Source organism: Gadus macrocephalus, chromosome 1 (genome assembly GCF_031168955.1).
Source record: "Gadus macrocephalus chromosome 1, ASM3116895v1".
In the NCBI taxonomy this organism is placed as follows: Eukaryota; Metazoa; Chordata; class Actinopteri; order Gadiformes; family Gadidae; genus Gadus; species Gadus macrocephalus.
Window position 1 is genome coordinate 14,414,586 of NC_082382.1, and position 20,443 is coordinate 14,435,028.

At 49.6% G+C, this 20,443-nt stretch overlaps 1 protein-coding gene across 10 annotated transcripts in view; it reads left to right on the plus strand.

Annotated features, from left to right (window-relative positions):
- Window positions 1–798: 798 nt before the first annotated feature.
- Window positions 799–20,443, plus strand: part of LOC132454526 (basement membrane-specific heparan sulfate proteoglycan core protein-like) — a 48,567-nt gene continuing 28,922 nt past the window's right edge. For 8 of the 10 annotated variants that reach the window (XM_060047943.1, XM_060047971.1, XM_060047979.1 and 5 more), the window contains exons 1-21: window positions 799–938; window positions 1,520–1,631; window positions 1,945–2,058; window positions 2,337–2,458; window positions 3,074–3,151; window positions 7,900–7,955; window positions 8,382–8,446; window positions 8,735–8,875; window positions 9,271–9,462; window positions 12,252–12,335; window positions 13,070–13,162; window positions 13,269–13,361; window positions 14,148–14,378; window positions 14,582–14,695; window positions 15,075–15,202; window positions 15,547–15,633; window positions 16,105–16,163; window positions 16,542–16,706; window positions 17,149–17,259; window positions 18,143–18,243; window positions 18,847–19,027. In XM_060047943.1, the coding sequence (XP_059903926.1) occupies window positions 871–938; window positions 1,520–1,631; window positions 1,945–2,058; window positions 2,337–2,458; window positions 3,074–3,151; window positions 7,900–7,955; window positions 8,382–8,446; window positions 8,735–8,875; window positions 9,271–9,462; window positions 12,252–12,335; window positions 13,070–13,162; window positions 13,269–13,361; window positions 14,148–14,378; window positions 14,582–14,695; window positions 15,075–15,202; window positions 15,547–15,633; window positions 16,105–16,163; window positions 16,542–16,706; window positions 17,149–17,259; window positions 18,143–18,243; window positions 18,847–19,027 (2,395 nt within the window). In that variant the 5' untranslated portion in view covers window positions 799–870. Of the gene's footprint in view, window positions 939–1,519; window positions 1,632–1,944; window positions 2,059–2,336; window positions 2,459–3,073; window positions 3,152–6,058; window positions 7,220–7,899; window positions 7,956–8,381; window positions 8,447–8,734; window positions 8,876–9,270; window positions 9,463–12,251; window positions 12,336–13,069; window positions 13,163–13,268; window positions 13,362–14,147; window positions 14,379–14,581; window positions 14,696–15,074; window positions 15,203–15,546; window positions 15,634–16,104; window positions 16,164–16,541; window positions 16,707–17,148; window positions 17,260–18,142; window positions 18,244–18,846; window positions 19,028–20,443 lie in introns of those variants that run through there. The other 2 variants (XM_060048011.1, XM_060048020.1) reach the window with 2 other exon arrangements.

Sequence of the window (20,443 nt, forward strand, 5' to 3'; positions counted from 1 at the left end):
TCTCTCTCTCTCTCTCTCTCTCTCTGTCTCTCTCTCTCTGTCTCTCTCCTTCTGTCTTTCTACCTCTCTCTCTCTCTCCCCACCCCCACCAGGTGACAGCCTATGGTGGGAGCTGAGCTACACGGTGCGCTATGAGCCACGCCAGCGCTCGCTGGTGATCGACGGCCAGCCGGACGTGGTCATCCAGGGCAACGGCATCTCCCTGGAGCACCACTCCAGTCCCGGGTCAGCCCGCGCACCCCCGTCACCGTGACGGTGACTTCAGGGAGGTGCGTTGGTTTTGTTCCTCCAGCTATTGCCGTACAGCAGGGAACCTTAGTAGGTATGAGGCATGGAGCAGGAGGCCTTGCCAGACAGGTGAGGCAATGGTTCGCGTGAAGGAGTCGCCAATGGAATAAAAGATTGACTTCGGATCCCGCGGGAAGCTCAACTGCGATGGAAACGTTTGCTCTCGTTTTTCATGCTCATAAACCATATCCCGTTTACACGACACACATACAATACGATACCATCGCCTTCATTAACCCTCAAGGGGAAACGGAGCCGCCGACGTACCTTCATGAACGTGAAAAAGAAGGTCAATTGACCTGTGAGACAACACAACAACACATGCAAACCGTCCCAGAGGAGTGTCACCGTAGAGCAGCGCAAAGGCCAGCATCATCACAGCAAACATGACTCCACCAGACCACGAGGCGCCTTACGACACAGGTTCACCTGCAACGGTCCACTGTGGTTCCCTCCTGAAGGCAATTCATTCACCACGCTTTTTGACTCGGCTGGTTATTCTCTCCCGCCCCCCCCCCCCCCCCCTGCCAGGCCGCTTGGCGCCGCACCGACGGCCAGCCCTGCACCCGGGAGCACCTTCTGATGGCCCTGGCTGACGTCACCGTCTTCATGATCCGAGCCACCTACGCCGACAGCATGGCCGAGAGCAGGTAGGCCTGTCGTTTGACCTCCAGTGCACGTGAGAGGCGATGCTTCGTACGCGTGCTGCGGATCTGCGACATTGACTCTTTTTGCTGGGAACCATCCGTCGGACCATTGATTACTTCCCCCCCCCCAAATTCAGACAAAAAGGATGACGCATATCCTGGAACAATGATGTGGATGGTCGTAGTAGTCGATGGATGTTGATGGTCCAACACTCTAGTAGAAGACTATGGACTAATGACTAATGTGTGTTGTGAACAAACACACATTAAGTCTTCTACTAGAGTGTTGGACATATTAGGCAGCAATCTTTTATTAGAAAACAGCTTGCGATCCGACACCCCTTAACTGAAGGCCTTGGTGACATTGGGAGGCTTGGGAGGGAAGGATTTGGGTCGGGTTAACCTGGCACTGATTGATGTGTGTGTGTGTGGGTGTGTGTGTGTGTGTGTGTGTGTGTGTGTGTGTGTGTGTGTGTGTGTGTGTGTGTGTGTGTGTGTGTGTGTGTGTGTGTGTGTGTGTGTGTGTGTGTGTGTGTGTGTGTGTGTGTGTGTGTGTGTGTGTGTGTGTGTGTGTGTGTCTACAGCATCTCAGAGATCAAGATGGACATCGCTGTCCCACATTCTACGGGTCACGAGCGGGCCCTGGAGGTGGAAGAGTGTGCCTGTCCTCAGGGCTACAGAGGGCCCTCTTGCCAGGTACCCACACACAAACACACACATACACCTAACCATGTGTATACATTTACACACACACACACACACACACACACACACACACACACACACACACACACACACACACACACACACACACACACACACACACACACACACACACACACACACACACACACACACACACATACACAGTCTCAGAAGCCTGAGGGAAACCCCCAGACGACTGGAGATCTGTCATAATTCGTTACCCTGCTGAACAAAGAGGTGTTTCTGTGTGTTCTCTGACAGGTCTTGTTCATTGTTCATTGTGGTTGTTTTTCCCTTATTGCAGGAGTGCGATACAGGCTACACCCGCACAGGCTCCGGCCTGTACCTGGGAACCTGCGAGAGGTGTGCCTGCAACGGACACGCCAGCAGGTGTGACCTGGACACCGGTGCGTGTCTGGTAAGTTGCACGGTTTCGCGCCCTTCAGTTCTCGGTGAACACAGCCGGTCTCACTTTGATCTCTGCAGCGGAATGCACTAATAGTTTTCTGGCGAATCCCAACATGTGGACGCTTTATTATTATTCACCGCTCACTGAATCTCATTGTGTGTGTGTGTGTGTGTGTGTGTGTGTGTGTGTGTGTGTGTGTGTGTGTGTGTGTGTCTGTGTCTGTGTCTGTGTCTGTGTGTCTGTGTGTCTGTGTGTCTGTGTGTCTGTGTGTGTGTTCTGATCAACAGCAATGCCTCCATAACACCGCTGGGCCAAGGTGCGAGCTCTGTCTTCCTGGTTTCTATGGAGACCCTGCGACCGGCGGAGCTGAGGCCTGCAAGACCTGCCCCTGTCAAGGATCCTCCTCCAGGTGAGTTCAGGAATAAACCTCCATGTCGGAAAGCACCATTCGGTACCACACTGTACCATTCCAAACCAGGCCTTACCAATCCAAACCAGGCCTTACCAATCCAAACCAGGCCTTACCATTCCAAACCAGGCCTTACCAATCCAAACCAGGCCTTACCAATCCAAACCAGGCCTTACCATTCCAAACCAGGCCTTACCAATCCAAACCAGGCCTTACCAATCCAAACCAGGCCGCACCAATCCAAACCAGACCGTACCATTCCATGCCAGACCATACCATTCCATGCCAGACCGTACCATTCCGTTCCAGACCATACCATTCCAAACCAGACTGTACCATTCCATACCAGACCGTACCATTCCATGCCAGACCGGACCATTCCGTACCATCCCATACCGTACCAGACAAGACCATACCGTTCCATACCATACCAGATGGTACCATTCCATTTCAGACCTCACCATTTCGTTCCATACAGACTGTATCATCCCACACCAGACTGTATCAAACCATACCACTAGGGCATAACATACCATGCCAATCCACACCATGGATATTCTGAGAAATTATAAGAAATTTGGATGTGAAACATTTACTCTGCAACCCCTTCTGCAGATCCTGTTATCTGGATTCGGACGGTGGTCCCACATGTGAAAGCTGTCCTCCCGGCTACGTCGGCCGTCGCTGTGAGAGGTAGGGCTGTCTGTCTGTCTGTCTGTCTGTCTGTCTGTCTGTCTGTCTGTCTGTCTGTCTGTCTGTCTGTCTGTCTGTCTGTCTGTCTGTCTGTCTGTCTGTCTGTCTGTCTGTCTGTCTGTCTGTCTGTCTGTCTGTCTGTCTGTCTGTCTGTCTGTCTGTCTGTCTGTCTGTCTGTCTGTCCATCTGTCCGTCTGTCTGTCTGTCTGTCTGTCTGTCTGTCTGTCTGTCTGTCTGTCTGTCTGTCTGTCTGTCTGTCTGTCTGTCCGTCTGTCTGTCTGTCTGTCTGTCTGTCTGTCTGTCTGTCTGTCTGTCTGTCTGTCTGTCTGTCTGTCTGTCTGTCTGTCTGTCCATCGCTCTCCTACTCTCTTTCCCCCCTTCTTTCTCTCCCTGTCTCCCCAGATAGACAGCTGGACACACTGGCCAGGGTTGTTGTCGTGGGGAGGGGGGGTGTTCTGGGTCGCTGGCCGGTTGAGGGCAGCAGGGTTGTGGGTTGCAAGGCTTGTGGTGTACAGTGGACGGATGGGAGCGGCCAATCACGGCCGCACATTCTTGGAGTTTTGAAGGTGTTTTGGGATGCAACCTTGTTTTGTATGTGCGCTCTTTTCTCTCGGACTCTGAGGCTGCTGGATTGCTGTTTGTTGGTTTTCCTGGGCAATATAATGGAGTTAGAATGTATGGATTTCTCATGCTCTCTTTCCTAGTTAGAATGGCGATGCATTGTATGATATTTCATATCATATACATATCATATTTGTAGAGATTATGATAGGCGGGTCCGTAGAACAAACGTTACTCGAGAATGTTCCTTCCCTTGGCACCGATACCTTCTCCTTCAACACAAATGCTTTCCCGGACGCTGCTCTGCGCTTCAGCTCGTACGCTTGGCTGGTTGGTAGTCAGTATCTGGAATCAGCTGGCTTATGGGTTCTGTGTGTGTGTGTGTGTGTGTGTGTGTGTGTGTGTGTGTGTGTGTGTGTGTGTGTGTGAGTGAATGTGTACGCACAGACACACGGTTTGTAACCTGGGTCTCTGCGGCATAAATGCCGACAAAGTGTCATTTATGAAGATGGAAGGCTTGTCCGGGGATCCTTGCTGCTCCCTTTGTCCCTCGAAACCAAAAACAACTCACCATTTTGAAACTGATCCTGTCTCCCTCCGTCCCCGCCAAAGACGCACGGCGGCGGGGCCCACGGACACTTGCGACCCCTTCCAGCAGGGCCAGCTCGAGGGCTTCCTCCCCTTGGGCTGCAACGCGGAGGCGGTGTTCAATTTCAGCCTGGACCTGGACCTCACGCCCTACGGCAGCGGGAGCAGCGGGGACGGCGACGACGACGACGACGGCGGCGACGGGGAAGACCTCCGCAAGCTGGCCACCACCCGCAACCCGGCGCCCACCAAGTCCGTGTCACTCTACCGCACCACCCGCGCCGTCGCCACGGAGCCCTCGGCCCCCCGGGCCCTCGCCACGGAGCCCGCGGCCGTCGTCCCCGTCACCCGCCGCCGGTTGCCCCCCAGGCTGCCGCCCCGCGTCACGGTCAGCCCCGAGGAGAGGCAGGCCAGCTTCCAGCAGCTGCTGCGCCTGCACCTCAACACCTTCAACCACCGGCTGAGCATGCTGGAGAGCAACACGCTGGACATGAAGGACAGCATCCGCCTGATGACGGAGCAGCAGGGCCGCCTCAGCACGCAGCTGGCGGGGCTGGCGGCACTCAGGCCCGTGCCCGAGAGGCAGGGGCAGGTGGAAGTGCTGGGGAGGAGCTACGGGGACATGGGGACCCGCCTGAGCCGGCTGGAGGGCCGGCTGGAGATCCTCATCGACGGGTTCACCGCGCTGGCCCAGGAGATGAACAAGATGAAGCGCCACCGACACCAGGAGCGGAGGGCGGAGCCCGTCCTGCACAGCGGGCCCCTCGTCCCGTTCGGCAGCCCCGTGGCGCCGGAGTGGGACTCGGCCGTGGTGACGGTGACGGGGAGGCCGCTGATGCGTGCGGCCACCTCAGCTCAGAGTATACCCCCGCCCCGCGTTACGGTCCGCCGACCCACCTCCGCCGCCGCGCCGGATCGGAGGCAGAGGCTGACCGCCATACGCCTTCCTGTCAAAAAGTCGACCAAGGTCACCAGAAGCCATGTGGTTATCAAGCCCCCCGCCAGGTCAAAGGTCTCACCGGGTAAGTCCAGGGAAGGTTCGGAGCAGAAGACACAGGCTAGAGCAACGCCTGTGAAAAAGGGAGCAACTAGCAAAGGATCTGCCCTCCCTAAAACAACAACAACAACAACAGAACGACCTCAAGCGATAAACAAAGTAAAGGAAAGACAAGCCACCGCAAAAATCCAACTGGACCCGCCGGCTCATAAAGCCAAGCAACCACCGAAAAAAACACAAGGAGCTAAGCAAAGTAAGTTGGATAGTAAAAAAGGAGCACCGCAAAGTGAGAGAAACGCTGGGAAAGAGAAGTCTTTTCGATCGGACTCACCTCATGTAAAGAGGGCACAGAAAGTCGTCCAGAAGGCAATGCCTAAGCCGAAGACCAAAAACACGCAGGGGAAAAAAGCAGATCACAAGAAGGAAATGTTGCACAGAGTCAGGTCAGTCTCCAGGAAGGCGAGGGTCACAACAACGATTAAGCCTCCTAAGACCACAGCTTCTAAGCTAACCAAGACAACCAAGACAACCACGAGACGAAAGCCCAAATCTGCACCAGTTAAAAAGAAGCAGCGCCAAAAGAACACAGATTCTAATTTGGGTGTCTTGGACCTTCTCCAGCTCTTACAAGAAGACAAGAGGTCTAGAAAAGGAAAGACAATCCAAGATGGCTCTCTCCATGTTGTTTTAGGAAGGCTGGCCATACCTATCAGAATCATCCCAGATGATTAAAGGTTCTCCCTTTGTGGAACTCTTATGTATGTATATATCTGTTGATTATTAACGTAAGATTATGACTGATTAAACTTTATGAAGGCATGCCATTTACTTTATTTCACATATGTTTATATTTTATATTTTATAGGAACTATTTTATGAAATACTTTTAAGCGACATACTTTTATGTAAAAGAAATGACCAAAACAATTGCACCAAATCCTGCTATGAAGATACACCTGATCAGAAGTACCTTTAATTTGTAAAAAAGAAATACTCCACATGGCTAAACTACCTCAAGTATGTCTAGTTCTTAGTCATTTCAAAACCCCTTTCAACTGACCCCATTTATTTTTGTATAATATATGGTCCTATCAAACGATACAGCTATTACCCTAGAACAGAATCACATCGCCAAGTTGTATAACGCTTGGAAAGATTAGCATTATGTTAATGCAAATTAATGCGGATTCATACAATTCCTCAAAGTTTGTCAAACTAGGAGATGTAAGGCTCTTCTAGGGGACCTACTTTAGGTTGACAGGATCTCCGGGAGTTGTTGTAATGATGGTTGAGGAAACTTGGTTTCAGAAATAAGCAAGACCACATTACAGATTGTCTTTGAGCTTGATATCCTACCTGTAAAGCTTCTCACAGGCCGTGTCACACCACTGTTCAAGCCCAGCGCACAAAGCAGAAGCAGAACACATCTTGCGCCCCTTTCCACTGAATACATATTAAATCCCACGCGGACTCGACGCCAACGACATTTGAGTCTGCGCTGGAAAAACGCTTTCCACGCGGGTGATAGGTTAAGCTCCGCCCACAGTGTGGAGGCGCTCATTGATTGAAATCGGAGTGAACGGCCTAAGCAGATGTGTATCATGCTTGGGTGCTGAGCTCTGGTGTGAAACGGCCTTCATGCAACAAGCCATTTGTATTCATAGACATACCCTGAATATACACTAGTGACTCTTCATGTAGTTTGTTTTGTCAGTATTGTGTATTTACTGTATGTAGTACCATTCCTCCCTCACTGTAACACGGATCATAAAAGGCTTAGCAAAAAGGATAAAGAGGTTGATCTTCTATAAGAAAAGCTGTGCAGCCGTGTTGCCTTTCTCTGAAGCCCGTTTGTAGCGTTCACGTCTCCTAGGAGCGGTCTGTTGGCTGTTGAACCGTGGACCTGCCAGAGGACAGGGGAGGTAAGACCAGGGGCCAGAGGCTTTGCTAGGGGCACGGGGCACCTTGCTCCGCGATATTAAGACGGTCTTAATATGTCACCCGGGGGGGTTTTCATGTCTTCTCTTCTTTACATTGTCGCTGTAGCTTGGCTGGTGCTTCTCTGCTGTGTCTTGGACGTGATGATCTCGATCGGCCCTGATATGCGTCGGTGGAGTTCTGGGGGAACCCTTCAGAAAAACATTTGGAGTTTGGTGTTATTGTTATTGTGTTCTGGCTTGAGAGATCGGAACAACGTTCATCTTCTGTTTTAGTTCCATTTTTTGGGGGAACTCTCGAGTCATTGTTTGTTATCCCGACCGCTGGCTGCCCATTGTCCAGTTTTGAAGTGGGGATTCAGCATAAAAATAGAATTGCAATCTACTGGTGATCATTTTCAACACATAAACATTAGCTCACTTTCCTCCAGGCTATAATAAAACCACTTGAGATTGGAGTCTGCGTCGCTGCTTGATTGGTGATTGATGGTCCGGGGTCAAGAGGCGTCTTCAGGCCGTGGCACATCACACATATCTCTCTCCGAGCAGCCTTTCCCCCGTTTCCTGTCTCTTTGTCTTTGTGTTTGAAAAGCCTGCATCCTCTCGTGGGTGGAAATATTGACTTTCATGTCTTGACGTCTTTTGGCCTTTTTTTTTTTTTTCAGATGTGCTCCTGGTTACACTGGCAACCCGCAGCTTGGACAGGCGTGCAAGGTCAATGGTGCGTACGTTCCTCCGAAAACACGACTTGATTAATGTGTTGTCAGGATCAGGAGTCTTCCCTCAAATAACTTGGTACTTGGCAACCAAAAAAACTAAAGCTAAGGCACAACCAGCATGACATGCCGAGGGCAGATGGATAAATCAAATCGTTTGGATTTTAACATGTTAGTAATCCACTTAATCTTCTCTTAGTAGGACTGCCCCCTATAATGGCTTCTCGCTCAAGGTCTCTTCCTTTTTCCCACTTAGTCTTTTGGTAGATTCCTTCCCCTTTTAAGGGGTTCAGTGTTATGGGATGCTGTCAAATATGGGCCTGTGAGTCCCTTTGAGATCATACTTGTATTTCAAACTAGGCTGTATAAACAAACTTGTCCTGAGGAGTTGTTCCAGAATAATGATGTTCTACGTGGCTGGCCTCTCTTAGGTGACTGCTCTAACTGTGACCAAAGAGGTACTGTTGGCTGCAATGGAGGAGCTTGTAACTGTAAGGTAAGCATCCAATATTCAAATGTGTCACTTTTCTACTGCAGCTAATGACTCCATTAAGACTCACAGAAATATCTGGCCTAGAAAGGCAAGGATATTTTTTCCGAAAGTAAGTCATTGTCTGAAACTGTGATAACTTTAACTGTAACTGACATAGTGACATAATGACATGGTGTCAGCTTAAGTATGTGTCATTTTCGAAATACTCATTCCTTCATCAATGTCAAAGCAAAACAAAAAGAAAAAATCTGCTCATCACAAAGTGTTGATACAATGGTCGATGGTCTTCAGATTAACATCGAGGGCTCATCTTGCGCCAACTGCAAGTCTGGAACCTTCCACCTCAGCCCGGACAACAAAGATGGCTGCCTGTCTTGCTTCTGTATGGGCGTGACTCAGCTGTGTTCCAGCTCCACCTACTACAGAGACCTGGTAAGGCCTTCGGATCTCACAACACTTTTAGCAGCTGGGGAGAGCAAACACCACTTTCGCCACTTCTCCTCACCTTACAACACAATACCCTGCCAAAACGTTCAACAAATTCAAAACAAGGAAACAAATAATCGGACAATCATTTATTAAACGGACGTCTGGACCAAATGGTCCCAATATGCTACAACAGCCACCTGTATTCTTGCTACTATTTTCCGTGCTTCTCCTCTTCCACCAATGATTAGGCCCTCTGAATATATTATTCATTTTTAATTGTATCTGCGTTGCTGAACTTCTTCGCTATAATATAAACGTATTATTATTAGTAGTATACAGCATTCTGCATGTCTGATCCCCCAGAGCTGAGTTTGTCTGTGCTGTGTCTGCGTGGCCAGGTCTCCTCCGTCTTCACTCCAGGGAACTTCCAGGACTACGCCCTGGTGAACCGCCAGCGAACCAACCGCATCACCTCTGGCTTCTCCGTGGAGGTGTCCACCGACGGCACCCAGCTCTCCTACAGCAACTTTGACTACCTGAACCAGGAGCCCCACTACTGGCAGCTGCCCGGAGCCTACCAGGGGGACAAGGTTAGTAGCCGTGTAGCAGTAGGGACTGATGACTGATGGACAACGGAGACGTTGAGCAACAAGCTGGAGCTGCTTTTAAAGGACTTCCCCCGAGGAGCAGCCGGGATTCTCTGTGGGGCGTTCCTCACACTCCACCCTCCTTCCTGTTCCCAAGCCCACTTTTCTTGCCTTTTATAACAACCCGCCAAATCTTTCCTTTTCCAAGCAACGCCGCGCAAACTGCCATCTTCTTCTAATGCTTTTTTTAATATGTTTTTCTGCAAAAAAAGTTCAAAGGAGTGTTATTATTAGTTTGGATTACGAAGCCAGGTTGGGCATCGAGTCGGAAGATCGGATTTGGTGATCGATGGTGATGATTTATTCCTTGTTCCTTTCTTTCTTTCTTTTGGGATTCGCTCGTCCGCTCTGTAGAAGCGCTCACTCTTGGCACGCGCTAAACGCGCCGAGCAGGTAATGCCGATCAGTGGTCGCCTGCGTTTTGATTGTCAAACGACCAGACGGAATTTGACAATGATTTTCTTTAGTGTTGAGCATGGGAGTGCCGTGATATGACCCTTGGAATTGCATTGTGGAGCTGCGCTGTTAAAATCCATCGATCCACGATCCATCGTGTTTTGCTAGTAAGCACTTGTTGCTAAATTCCTTAACAACTGGTGACACTTCCACAAGCATCAGCTTGTTTCCATGGGAACCACTCACGCCACCGTCAGACCACACAGGGAACTAGTGTGTCTAGCATGTCGAAGGAAGTCTCTTCCTGCACCGTGCACACTGCCTCTGCATCTCATATCCGTAGAAACAGGAGGAAATGACCTCATTCCACTGGAAGTCCCCCCCGGCCTTTTGTCAGTGTCTATGTGTGTGAGTGTGTGTGTGTGTGTGTGTGTGTCTGTATAGCTGCATGCGTGTGATTTACAAACAAGGGGTGGTTAGGCATGTGAAGGCCCGTGTTTTTCCAAACTTGGCGGCGGGTGCGATGGTTGTGATTAGGTCTCTCGCAGGCCTTCCTCCGTGGTGATGTGTGTGTCTGCAGTCTGAACGTCCGTCCCCCCCTCCATCTGGGAACACTTTGAGGTCTGTGCTTGTGTACGGCGGTAGTCTCGGTTTGAAGAGCATGTCACAGCACCCCCTCCACACACACACACACACACACACACACACACACACACACACACACACACACACACACACACACACACACACACACACACACACACACACACACACACACACACACACACACACACACACGCGCGCGTGCGCGCGCTCGTGGGATGTAGTGTGGATGGCTTGGTGGAATCCTTTGTGTGTAGCTGTACCGTCTACACCTGCGACCTACGACCCCTCCGTCCTTATCCAGCCTGACGTCTCTTTCTGTTCCGCATCTCCGGTACATCCCCCCCCCCCCCCCCCCCCTCCCACCTCCGTAGGGCTCCAGCAGATGGCTGGATGACGATGTGTGGGCGCTCCTCGCTAACCACTCCAACGGACAAGGCCCGCCTCTCTTCCCCCCACCTCTCTCCGCTTCCTCCTCCTCCCGGTTCTCTGCCTCTTCTTCCTCCTCCTCCGCCTCTCAGATCCCAAGTCACTCCTCCTCCTCCTCCTCCTCCTCCAAAAAGAGATGGTCGTTGCACAACCTGATCCCCCCCTCCTCCCCCCCGTCTGAGCCCTCCTCCTCCTCCTCCTCCTCCTCCTCCTCCTCCTCCTCCTCCTCCTCCTCCTCCTCCTCGGGGAACCCCTCCCTGGCCCCGCCCCGACCAGGCCCCCCCTCCTCGGGACCCCCGGCCCACCTGCAGCAGGTACACCACCGGTAGTGCGGTCGGCTCTCGAGGCTCTAGAGAGCTTCAGAGAGCGTTCTTGGTGTGTGTGGATGATTCTGCTCGCTGGTTGGTGGTTGGTTGATGCCGATGTGTTTCGCCCTGTCTCCCCCCCCCCCCCCCGCCCCTCCGTCGTTAGAGTCCCCCGAAGCACGCGTTGAGCGACGCCTCCGCCGGTGAGCCCGGAGCGGACGGCAAGGTTAGACGAAGCCGAGATGGAATGGTTTCCGCCTGTGACTCACATCGCATTCGTCGGCCGGGGGTTCACCGAGTTTGTACTGTTGGGGCAGTACCTGCCCTCGGGCCGGATCGAGTAGGAGCGCCTGCCCAGATAAAACGGCTTTAGAGTTAATGATCGACAACAGAGCCTTTGTGCATGTCTGTCAATGTTTAAGCTGTTGCTCACCGGGGCGTCGCCCGCTCACTCCAGATCTTCGACTGAGTTGACTGAGTTGATCACAGAAATGGAAAACTTGCTCGTTGCCGTCGTGTTCCTTAGCATTGCTGCGTGTTGGCCAGGGGGTGGTGTGTTCCTAGGTTAGGCATGAAGCGTGTGTTCTGTTAAGGTCGTCCCACTGTAATCGTCGGTGAGAGAGTTTACGTGGGTTTTATAATAGCATGTAATCACGCCGTCGGCGGGACTAAAACACAGCAGCTTGGCGTGAACACAGTCAAACGTGTAATTATCTCATCATTGGCGAGGGGAAGTCGCTGTTTTTACTTGTGCGACAGGCAGCGCATGCTGTGACTCCCTCATAACTAGTGTGTACTTACCATGTGCGTGTTAACATAAATACTCTACGCTGTTCTGCCTCAAGGGCCCCTCCCCCCTAGATGGGGGTCTACTCCACTGCTAAAGCCTGCTTGCTCTGCTTTGCTCTGTCATCTGGTGCTTGTGCCTTTAGTCTCTCTCTCTCTCCCCCTCTCTCTGCTTATCTCTGTTGCTTTTATCCTCCCCCGGGGTCGTCTCAGTACGCTCTGGTCTTCAAAGGGTTCGGCTCCCGCCAGGAAGAGCCGCTCTACTGGCGGCTCCCGGGCCACTTCACAGGGGACAAGGTAACCGTAACAACCAAGGGGTCTCCTCCTCCTCCTCCTCCTCCTCCTCCTCCTCCTCCTCTTCCTTCACCTCATCCCCCTTCTTTGTCCTCCTCCTCTGTCTCCTTATCCTGCTTCTCCTCCCCCGTCTCCACCTCCTCCACCAGCCCAGGCCTGATTAACCCCTGGTTAACCTGCCCTGGGAATCACAACATGGGTTCTATTGCACTCCCCGTGACCTTCAGTCCAACGTCACTAAGTCCTCTCATGCACTCTGATTCTGGCTCTGGTTCAATGGTGGTGCACTGCAGTGTTGATGGTGGTCCTGATGACAGTTGACACTCCGGGTGGCAGTGATGATATATAATCCATTGTCATACTGCTTGATTCAGAAACGTGTGATCATAACTCATAGTGCATATCGTCACATGGTAGGTTCTGTGGTTTGCTGTTAATGTCGATAGTGAAGACACATGAAGTTTGTTACATAATTAATGTAATAAATACAGGATTATTTGAAGTGGTAAGCATCACCTAAAAATAACTTAACGAGTTAACATTATCCGTACTGATCACATAGTATTTCTGTGGTTGAACTTTCTTTGATCCATGTTTATATCGTAGTTCTATGTGAAAAGTCCTGATAAAAAGTGTGTTGCATACTTAATAAAGTTGTGATCTATTATGGATCTAAAGTGTGCATTTCGTAAAGAAATAGCGAGCGAGCCTTCTACATCTGCGTGTTTTGCGTTCAGGTGGTCTCCTACGGTGCCAAGCTGAGGTACACCATCTCCTACGTGGCCAGCTCCAGGGGAACACACCTGGACGACGCAGACGTTCAGATCATCGTAAGCCAAGTCTCTTTGCCGCGACTCCTTTGGTCGCCGCCGTTACCACTGAATCCAACCCATGAAAAACACTTTTCACTGACGTTTTGTCTTGGCGATCCCCTAGGGCAACGACATCACCCTGGTGGCCCGCCAGTCCTGGCAGAGGAGGCAGCAGGGAGCCCGCGAGTCCAAACGCTTTGAGATTGTCTTCAGAGAGGTGGGTGGGGGCCGCACATCACAGAGAGAGAGAGAATGTGTGTGGGCACGATTCCTGGGCGAGAACACAGGGAGGTTCTTGCGTCACAAAGGAGCTGTATCTGTGTCTCTGTTGTTCCAGCTGCAACGCATTTTGATTCCTATCTCATGTGATGTATAATGAAATGACACGATATGATGGTAATCATACATTACACCAAATAGGGACTGACAATGAGGCTTTTATTACTACAAGATCTGTGACAAATTTGTCCGGATCTGCGTGTGTGTTTATATACTATATAAACATGTATAAACAGTACATGCGACAAGGCTGCGAATCCAGAGAGATATATATTTTATTAAACTCATATACAGTACATTTTCGGTGCATGTCCAGGTGTTGTTGAGGATGATGTCCGTATATGTCTTTGAACAATATACATGATATCTCAATATTGAATAGGTCATAGGCAGCCTGGACATAGTCTTACCTAGGCAAGGCAAGGCAACTTTATTTAAAAAGCACTTTTCATACACAAAGCAGACTCAAGGTGCTTCACACAGAAACATCGTCATACAACAAAATTAAATAATAAAAAAATGCATTGTAGAAAGTGCAATGTGTTTGAAGTAAGTAAGTAAGTCAGTTAATTGAAGTATGAAAATAAATACGTAAAAGAAAATAAAGGCAAAGTAAAAAATGCATTTTAGAAATGCAATGTATTTAAAATTTATCAAAAAGCTAAAGCAAACAGGTCCTAGTATCCGAATATAATCTGCAATGTTACCCTCTGGGGTCTCGCAGGAGAACTGGCAGCGTCCGGACGGCATGCCGGCCACCCGGGAGCACCTGATGATGGTGCTGGCCGACCTGGACGACATCCTGATCCGCGCGTCCCACTCCAGCGAGATGCGCTCCTCCAGCATCTCTGAGGTCAGCATGGAGGTGGCTGTGCCCAACTACAGCGGCCTGGCCCAGGCGTTGGAGGTGGAGCAGTGCCGCTGCCCGTCCGGATACCAGGGACTCTCCTGCCAGGTAAACACCAAGCCCAGGGTGCTTGTATTTCTTAAGCTGGCTACTTAAAAAGTAAAAGTCCTTTGCAGTATCAAATGCCATTAGTTATTGGGTCAACTTTTTTAAGGATTCAGCTTGTTGCTAGGCAGCCGTAACCTGTCATTGTTCACCCCTGCCGCTACGTACTACAGAACTTTGACATGAGATTTCACCATCTGTCCTAGGACTGTGCTGTCGGATACAGCCGTACGGGGGGAGGTCTGTACCTGGGCCACTGTGAGCTTTGTGAATGCAATGGCCACTCCGACTCCTGCCACCCAGAGACTGGCATCTGCACGGTACGGCTCCCTCTGAAGAATCCATGACGTAGAGGCGCCAGGCCGCCATTAATAGCTCACCTCTACGTGGGGGGAAAGCAACTTCCTGTATATGGGACTTATATGGGAGCAAGAACAAAAACGTTCTTAATGTTGATGCATAAAAAAGATATGATTAATATTTTGGTGACCAAAAAAATCAATGCAATTATTCAAAATAAAAGTAAGTAAATTAAGTCAAATATGTAAATGTATACTGATTCACTTATTATCATGAATGAGATACCAGTGTGCGTTATTATATGTGTTGTCTTCTGGCTCAGACACATGTGGTACTCCCTAAGACAGTGACAGGCAGCCTCAGTCAGTGACGGAGTGTTTTGGTCTTGCTTTGGTGCAGAGCTGCCTGCACAACACCCAGGGCGAGCTCTGTGAGCAGTGTGCCACCGGTTTCTACGGCGACCCCACCGTCGGGACCCCCGAGGACTGCCAGCCCTGCTCCTGCCCCAACACGGACCCCGACAACCAGTAAGTCCTGGAGCCACACACCCTCCCCACCAACCTCCCATCCTGACCACACCCTGGACCCCGGCCGGTCTGTAGCATGCAGGCGTGTCGGGGCAGAGTTGCTTCCTTACCGTTAAATCAATACGATTAGGTTTCTATTTTGGTCGCACTATCACCCTCCTTCTGCTGTGGGAGTAACATGCAAGAATGGAATTTGGTCTGATTTACAAAAAATGAAAGCATTTTTATTTATTTTTTTGGATTTAAAAGTGTAAAAAAAAGAAGAGGATAAACACAAAAGTACATCAGTACAAGGAGGGGGATGATCCCATGTGTGCTCGCATCAAATGTGTTTCGTCTGACAGGTTCTCCCCCACCTGTGAGAGTCTTGGTAACGGAGGCTACCAGTGCACTGCCTGTCAGCCTGGTTATACAGGCCAGTACTGTGAACGGTGAGCCACACACGCACGCACGCACGCAAGCACGCACGCGCACACACATGCGAGCGCACATACACAACAACACACAGACACTTGAATGTATTGATGATGATTGTTCTTTTATTATATTGTTTGACTTACCCCAAAATGAGACCATAATGTAGTTTAATCCATGAGAAACAGGGAGATGCACATGCATGTAAGGCTAGATCTTATCCCCTATCCATATTGCCATATACTTTCATGTAAAGATAATTCATTGTGACCAAATATATCTCCATTCTACATAATCATTCACTGAGTTGCATCGATGATAATGCTGCCCATCTTACCGGAAAATATTTTCTACCAGATTTGCACAGGCATAGAAATGCATAGCTTGAACCTGCATGTAAACTAGCTTTCTGACACCCTAAATCAGTGTGCATTACACCTGTGCACTTTAACTCATTTCATCGACACTGTTTGGTTCCCCTTCACCAGCTGTGCTCCGGGCTACGTTGGCAACCCACAAGAGAGAGCGAAGTGTCGTCCTTTCGATGGTAAGTCTGGACTGTCGTGGACACAAGGTACCACTGTTCTGAGGTAGACATACAGATACTGATACGCAGACGTTTGTTTTCCTGCATGAATGACAGGTGCAACATTAAATGTACTAAGAATCAGAGTCTGAAGAATTGTATGCAAAGTTTGCTCTCGAATACATGCAATAGCTGCAGAAATAGAACGACTTCCAGCCTACAGGATATAATATAACCATTAAGATACGTATGTATGCATATAAAATGACAATATTAATCTTAAATCAAAATCATAAAAAACACAAATAAACGTTCCATCTGAGCAAGGGCAACCTTCTGTTCTGAACCCCTCCATTCCTTCACCTCCTCCCTGTGTGTGTACCGCCCGGCCCTCCACAGACGCAGCCTCCCTGGTGGTGAAGGTGTACCCAGAGCGGGTGCTCACCTCCCAGGGCGGCTCAGTGACCCTGAGGTGCCAGGTGAGCGGAGCCCCACCACACTACATATTCTGGTCCAGGGAGGACGGACTGCCCATCTCCACCAACGCCGAAAGAAGCAGAAACGGTAGGAATGCGCTCAGCATTCTGTGTTACCGTTTGTTGGAGTTTTGTTGCACTATTTAACTCGTATTAGGGTTGCTAAAGAGACATGGGTTAATGCATGGTAGATGGTGCATATGGTAATATATGTCATCACAGTATAAGTCGTTTTACATATTTCCGGTACATTATTATACGTTACATAATGAATATACCATCCAATGGATTGATGATGCATTTGAAAAAACATATTAACACCAAACACACATCTCTGAATATGTGTGTGTGTGTGTATGTGTGTGTGTGTGTGTGTGTGTGTGTGTGTGTGTGTGTGTGTGTGTGTGTGTGTGTGTGTGTGTGTGTGTGTGTGTGTGTGCGTGTGTGTGTGTGTGTGTGTGTGTGTGTGTGTGTGTGTGTGTGTGTGCGTGCCTGCGTGCGTGCGCGTGTGTGTGTGTGTGTGCTCACAGGAGAGGAGCTGCACTTCAGCAGCGCGCAGCCCAACGATGCTGGCGTCTACATCTGCACCTGCAGAGACCTGCGCAGCACCAACAGGAGTCGGGCCGAGATCGTGGTCGCAGGTACCTCGTCTATGTCACCACGGCGACCACAAACAACCCCAGGTCCCCCCAGAGGTTCACTAGGACCCACGGTGGTGGTTCACCAGGACCGACGGTCACTAAATGGATCCACATGTTCCCATGAGCTCCATATGGACATGCTCGACCTCTGACCCCAGTGAGATGGCAGCTCTGTAATTTCAGAATCAGAAAAGGTTTATTGCCAAATACATTTACACATATGAGGAATTTGTCTTGGTATTCGTATTCGTTGCGCAAGATCTTAACAAACAATAAACAGTCAACAATAAGCAAGTATTGAATAATAACTACTGAAAAGATAAGAGTAAATAAAAAATATAGTAAATAAATAATATAAATAAATAAATAGAGATACTCTATATACATATACATATGCACCGTAATAAGATAAGAAGATAAGATAAGAAAAGAAAAGAAAAGAAAATAATGTACGTACAATTGTGCGTGATGGTGAAAGTAGTGCAAAACTTGTTGTCATCATAGGCAGATGACTGTTGTGCTCAAGCATTCATGTGGTTCTAAGCCTCTGGTGTAAGATGAGTGCGATGGGACCTACAGGAGAGTTGGTCAGGATCCATCGGGCGGATGATAGGTTGATGTTGATTGGATGGGACACAACACAGGTTAGACCTGATTGAGGGCTACCTGTTTCAAATTTGTCCCGTCGCCCTCTCGGTTACAAGGTCCCTTCCCCTTAATGTTACGTTCAACTAATCAATTGGAGCGCCTGCCTTCCCAAGCCAACTATATTGGTGAGCAGTTGATTTTGTATTATTTAGCAGTGTTGAGCAGTGGAGTATTTAACCTCCATTGAACTGACCCCAGTAATGATGACATGACTCCGGTCGCTCGTCTTCTCCAGCGGTGTCGTCCAAGCTCATCGAGGTGACCGTGGAGGAGCCCCAGACCCAGAACATCAGACCAGGAGCCACCGTCAGCTTCATCTGCACCGCCAAGAGCAAGGTGTCTGTCGCCCGTCTGTCTGCCTGCCTGCCTGCCTGCCTGTCTGTCTGTCTGTCTGTCTGTCTGTCTGTCTGTCTGTCTGTCTGTCTGTCTGTCTGTCTGTCTGTCTGTCTGTCTGTCTGTCTGTCTGTCTGTCTGTCTGATCTGTCTGTCTGCCTGTCTGTCTGTCTGTCTGTCTGTCTGTGTCTGATCTGTCTGATCTGTGTATCTATTATATATCCATGTATCTATCTGTCTGTCTGTCTGTCTGTATGTCTGTCTGTCTGTCTGTCTGTCAGTCAGCCTAACTGCCTGCCTGCCTGTCTGTCCGTCTCTTTATCTATTTATCCATTTCTCTGTATTTCTGTTTTACTTTCTTGCGGTCTGTCCGTCTGTTTTACTGTCTATACAACTATCTATCTGTCACGTCTGTCCGTCTGTCTCTCCGTCCATCCGTCCGTCCGTCTGTCTGTCTGTTACAGAGGCACGTTTTCTTTTACCCCAGGATGTGGCACTATCACGCACTGCCATCAAAGTCCAGACAGACAACACACTGCTAACCCTCACCCCAGCCCTCTGTAGCATGCCTGTTAACCCTGGACTCCTTGTCCCCCCCCCCCTCAGTCTCCGGCCTACACGCTGGTGTGGACGCGGCAGGGCAACGGCAAGCTGTCCAACCGGGCCATGGACTTCAACGGCATCCTGACCATCCAGAACGTGCGGCCTGAGGACGCCGGCGTCTACATCTGCACGGGCTCCAACATGTACGCCATGGACGAGGGCAACGCCGCCCTCTTCGTGCTAGGTTCGTGGTCCTAGGACAAGCCCTCCGCAGTCGCCCGCTCCCCCACGCAACCCCCCCTCCCACCCCCTCCGAGCCCTGCCCTCCCCCCTGCTCTGGCTCGTCACCGCGGGATCCGACCCCTGCCCCCTCCAAAACGCAACTTTCCCCCCCTCCCCCTCCCTCAACCCCCTATCTTTACTCCATCTTGGAATGGTGCATGCAACTGTTTTGTGGCTGCATATTTCTTCCAGTGTGCTGTGACTACTCGGCTATGGGGTAACATGGAGTGTGTGTGTGTGTGTGCGTGTGTGTGTGTGTGTGTGTGTGTGTGTGTGTGTGTGTGTGTGTGTGTGTGTGTGTGTGTGTGCGTGTGTGTGTGTGTGTGTGTGTGTGTGTGTGTGTGTGTGTGTGTGTGTGTGTGTGTGTGTGTGTGTGTGTGTGTGTGTTTGCCCCGGGTTTATAACCACTCTGCTGCTTTGTCCCTCTGGTTGTATCTGTCCCATGTTTGTTGCTTGTTTTCTGTGTTGTTTGCTGTTGCTTTTATTATAACAAAATGTAGTCGCTGCTTGGTGCTGCTTTTTCTATGTAAAACAAAATACAGCTTGTGGGTCTTATTAAATTAATACCTTGAAGTTATTGTTTGCATTTCCATATGGGATCAATTATAATGGTGGTCAATTTAAGTGTTGGTTTAATCAAATAATTAAATAGTCAGACACTGGCTAGCAATCTCACATTCTTCTTCATGGGTGGTTTTAATGGTTTTACGGTAGTCCTTTCATGGTGAGGTGAATTAATTGGTGGTGGTTTTGGTGCTTCTTGTAGTACTGGTGTAGCTTACCGGTCGCTAGCATGTTAGCTGGGTTATCAGGGGTTCCTTTCTCTACTGTGTCACCCTGGGGGCCCTGGGTAGAACCCTCTCTTCGTGTCACCAGCCTAAGCCCCCCCACCACCCAAACAGAGGACCCCCAGCTACACTGAAACAGACATTCAAGGACTTCTGTTTAAGGACCAACTGTGTCAATAATACTCATGTGCTGCCACATCCAGTATTCTCTCAGTTTCCTCGCCATACTAAAGAATACTCATAAACAATGCCGTGCTATATCAGCCATCATGTCGTAGGTTGAACGACAGTTGTACTTTTAACACGTATAGGCGTCAAGTCTGTACTGTTTCACTGCTATTGCATAACTGCCTCTAGACGACAGTACTGTCAGCTAACAGCTAGACAGCGTAAGCTAGCCCTGTTTCTTTGTTGTTGTACTTGAAATGCTAAAGAAGATTTTTTTTTTTCATAAATCATAAATGTGTCGATTGTATGCCTACTTAGTTAACCGCGAATTAAAAAGATCTCTGCAATTAATAAGTTAATTTATCAAATTATGTAATGATCTTTTACAAAAAATTACAATCGCCATTTGGATAAACTATTTT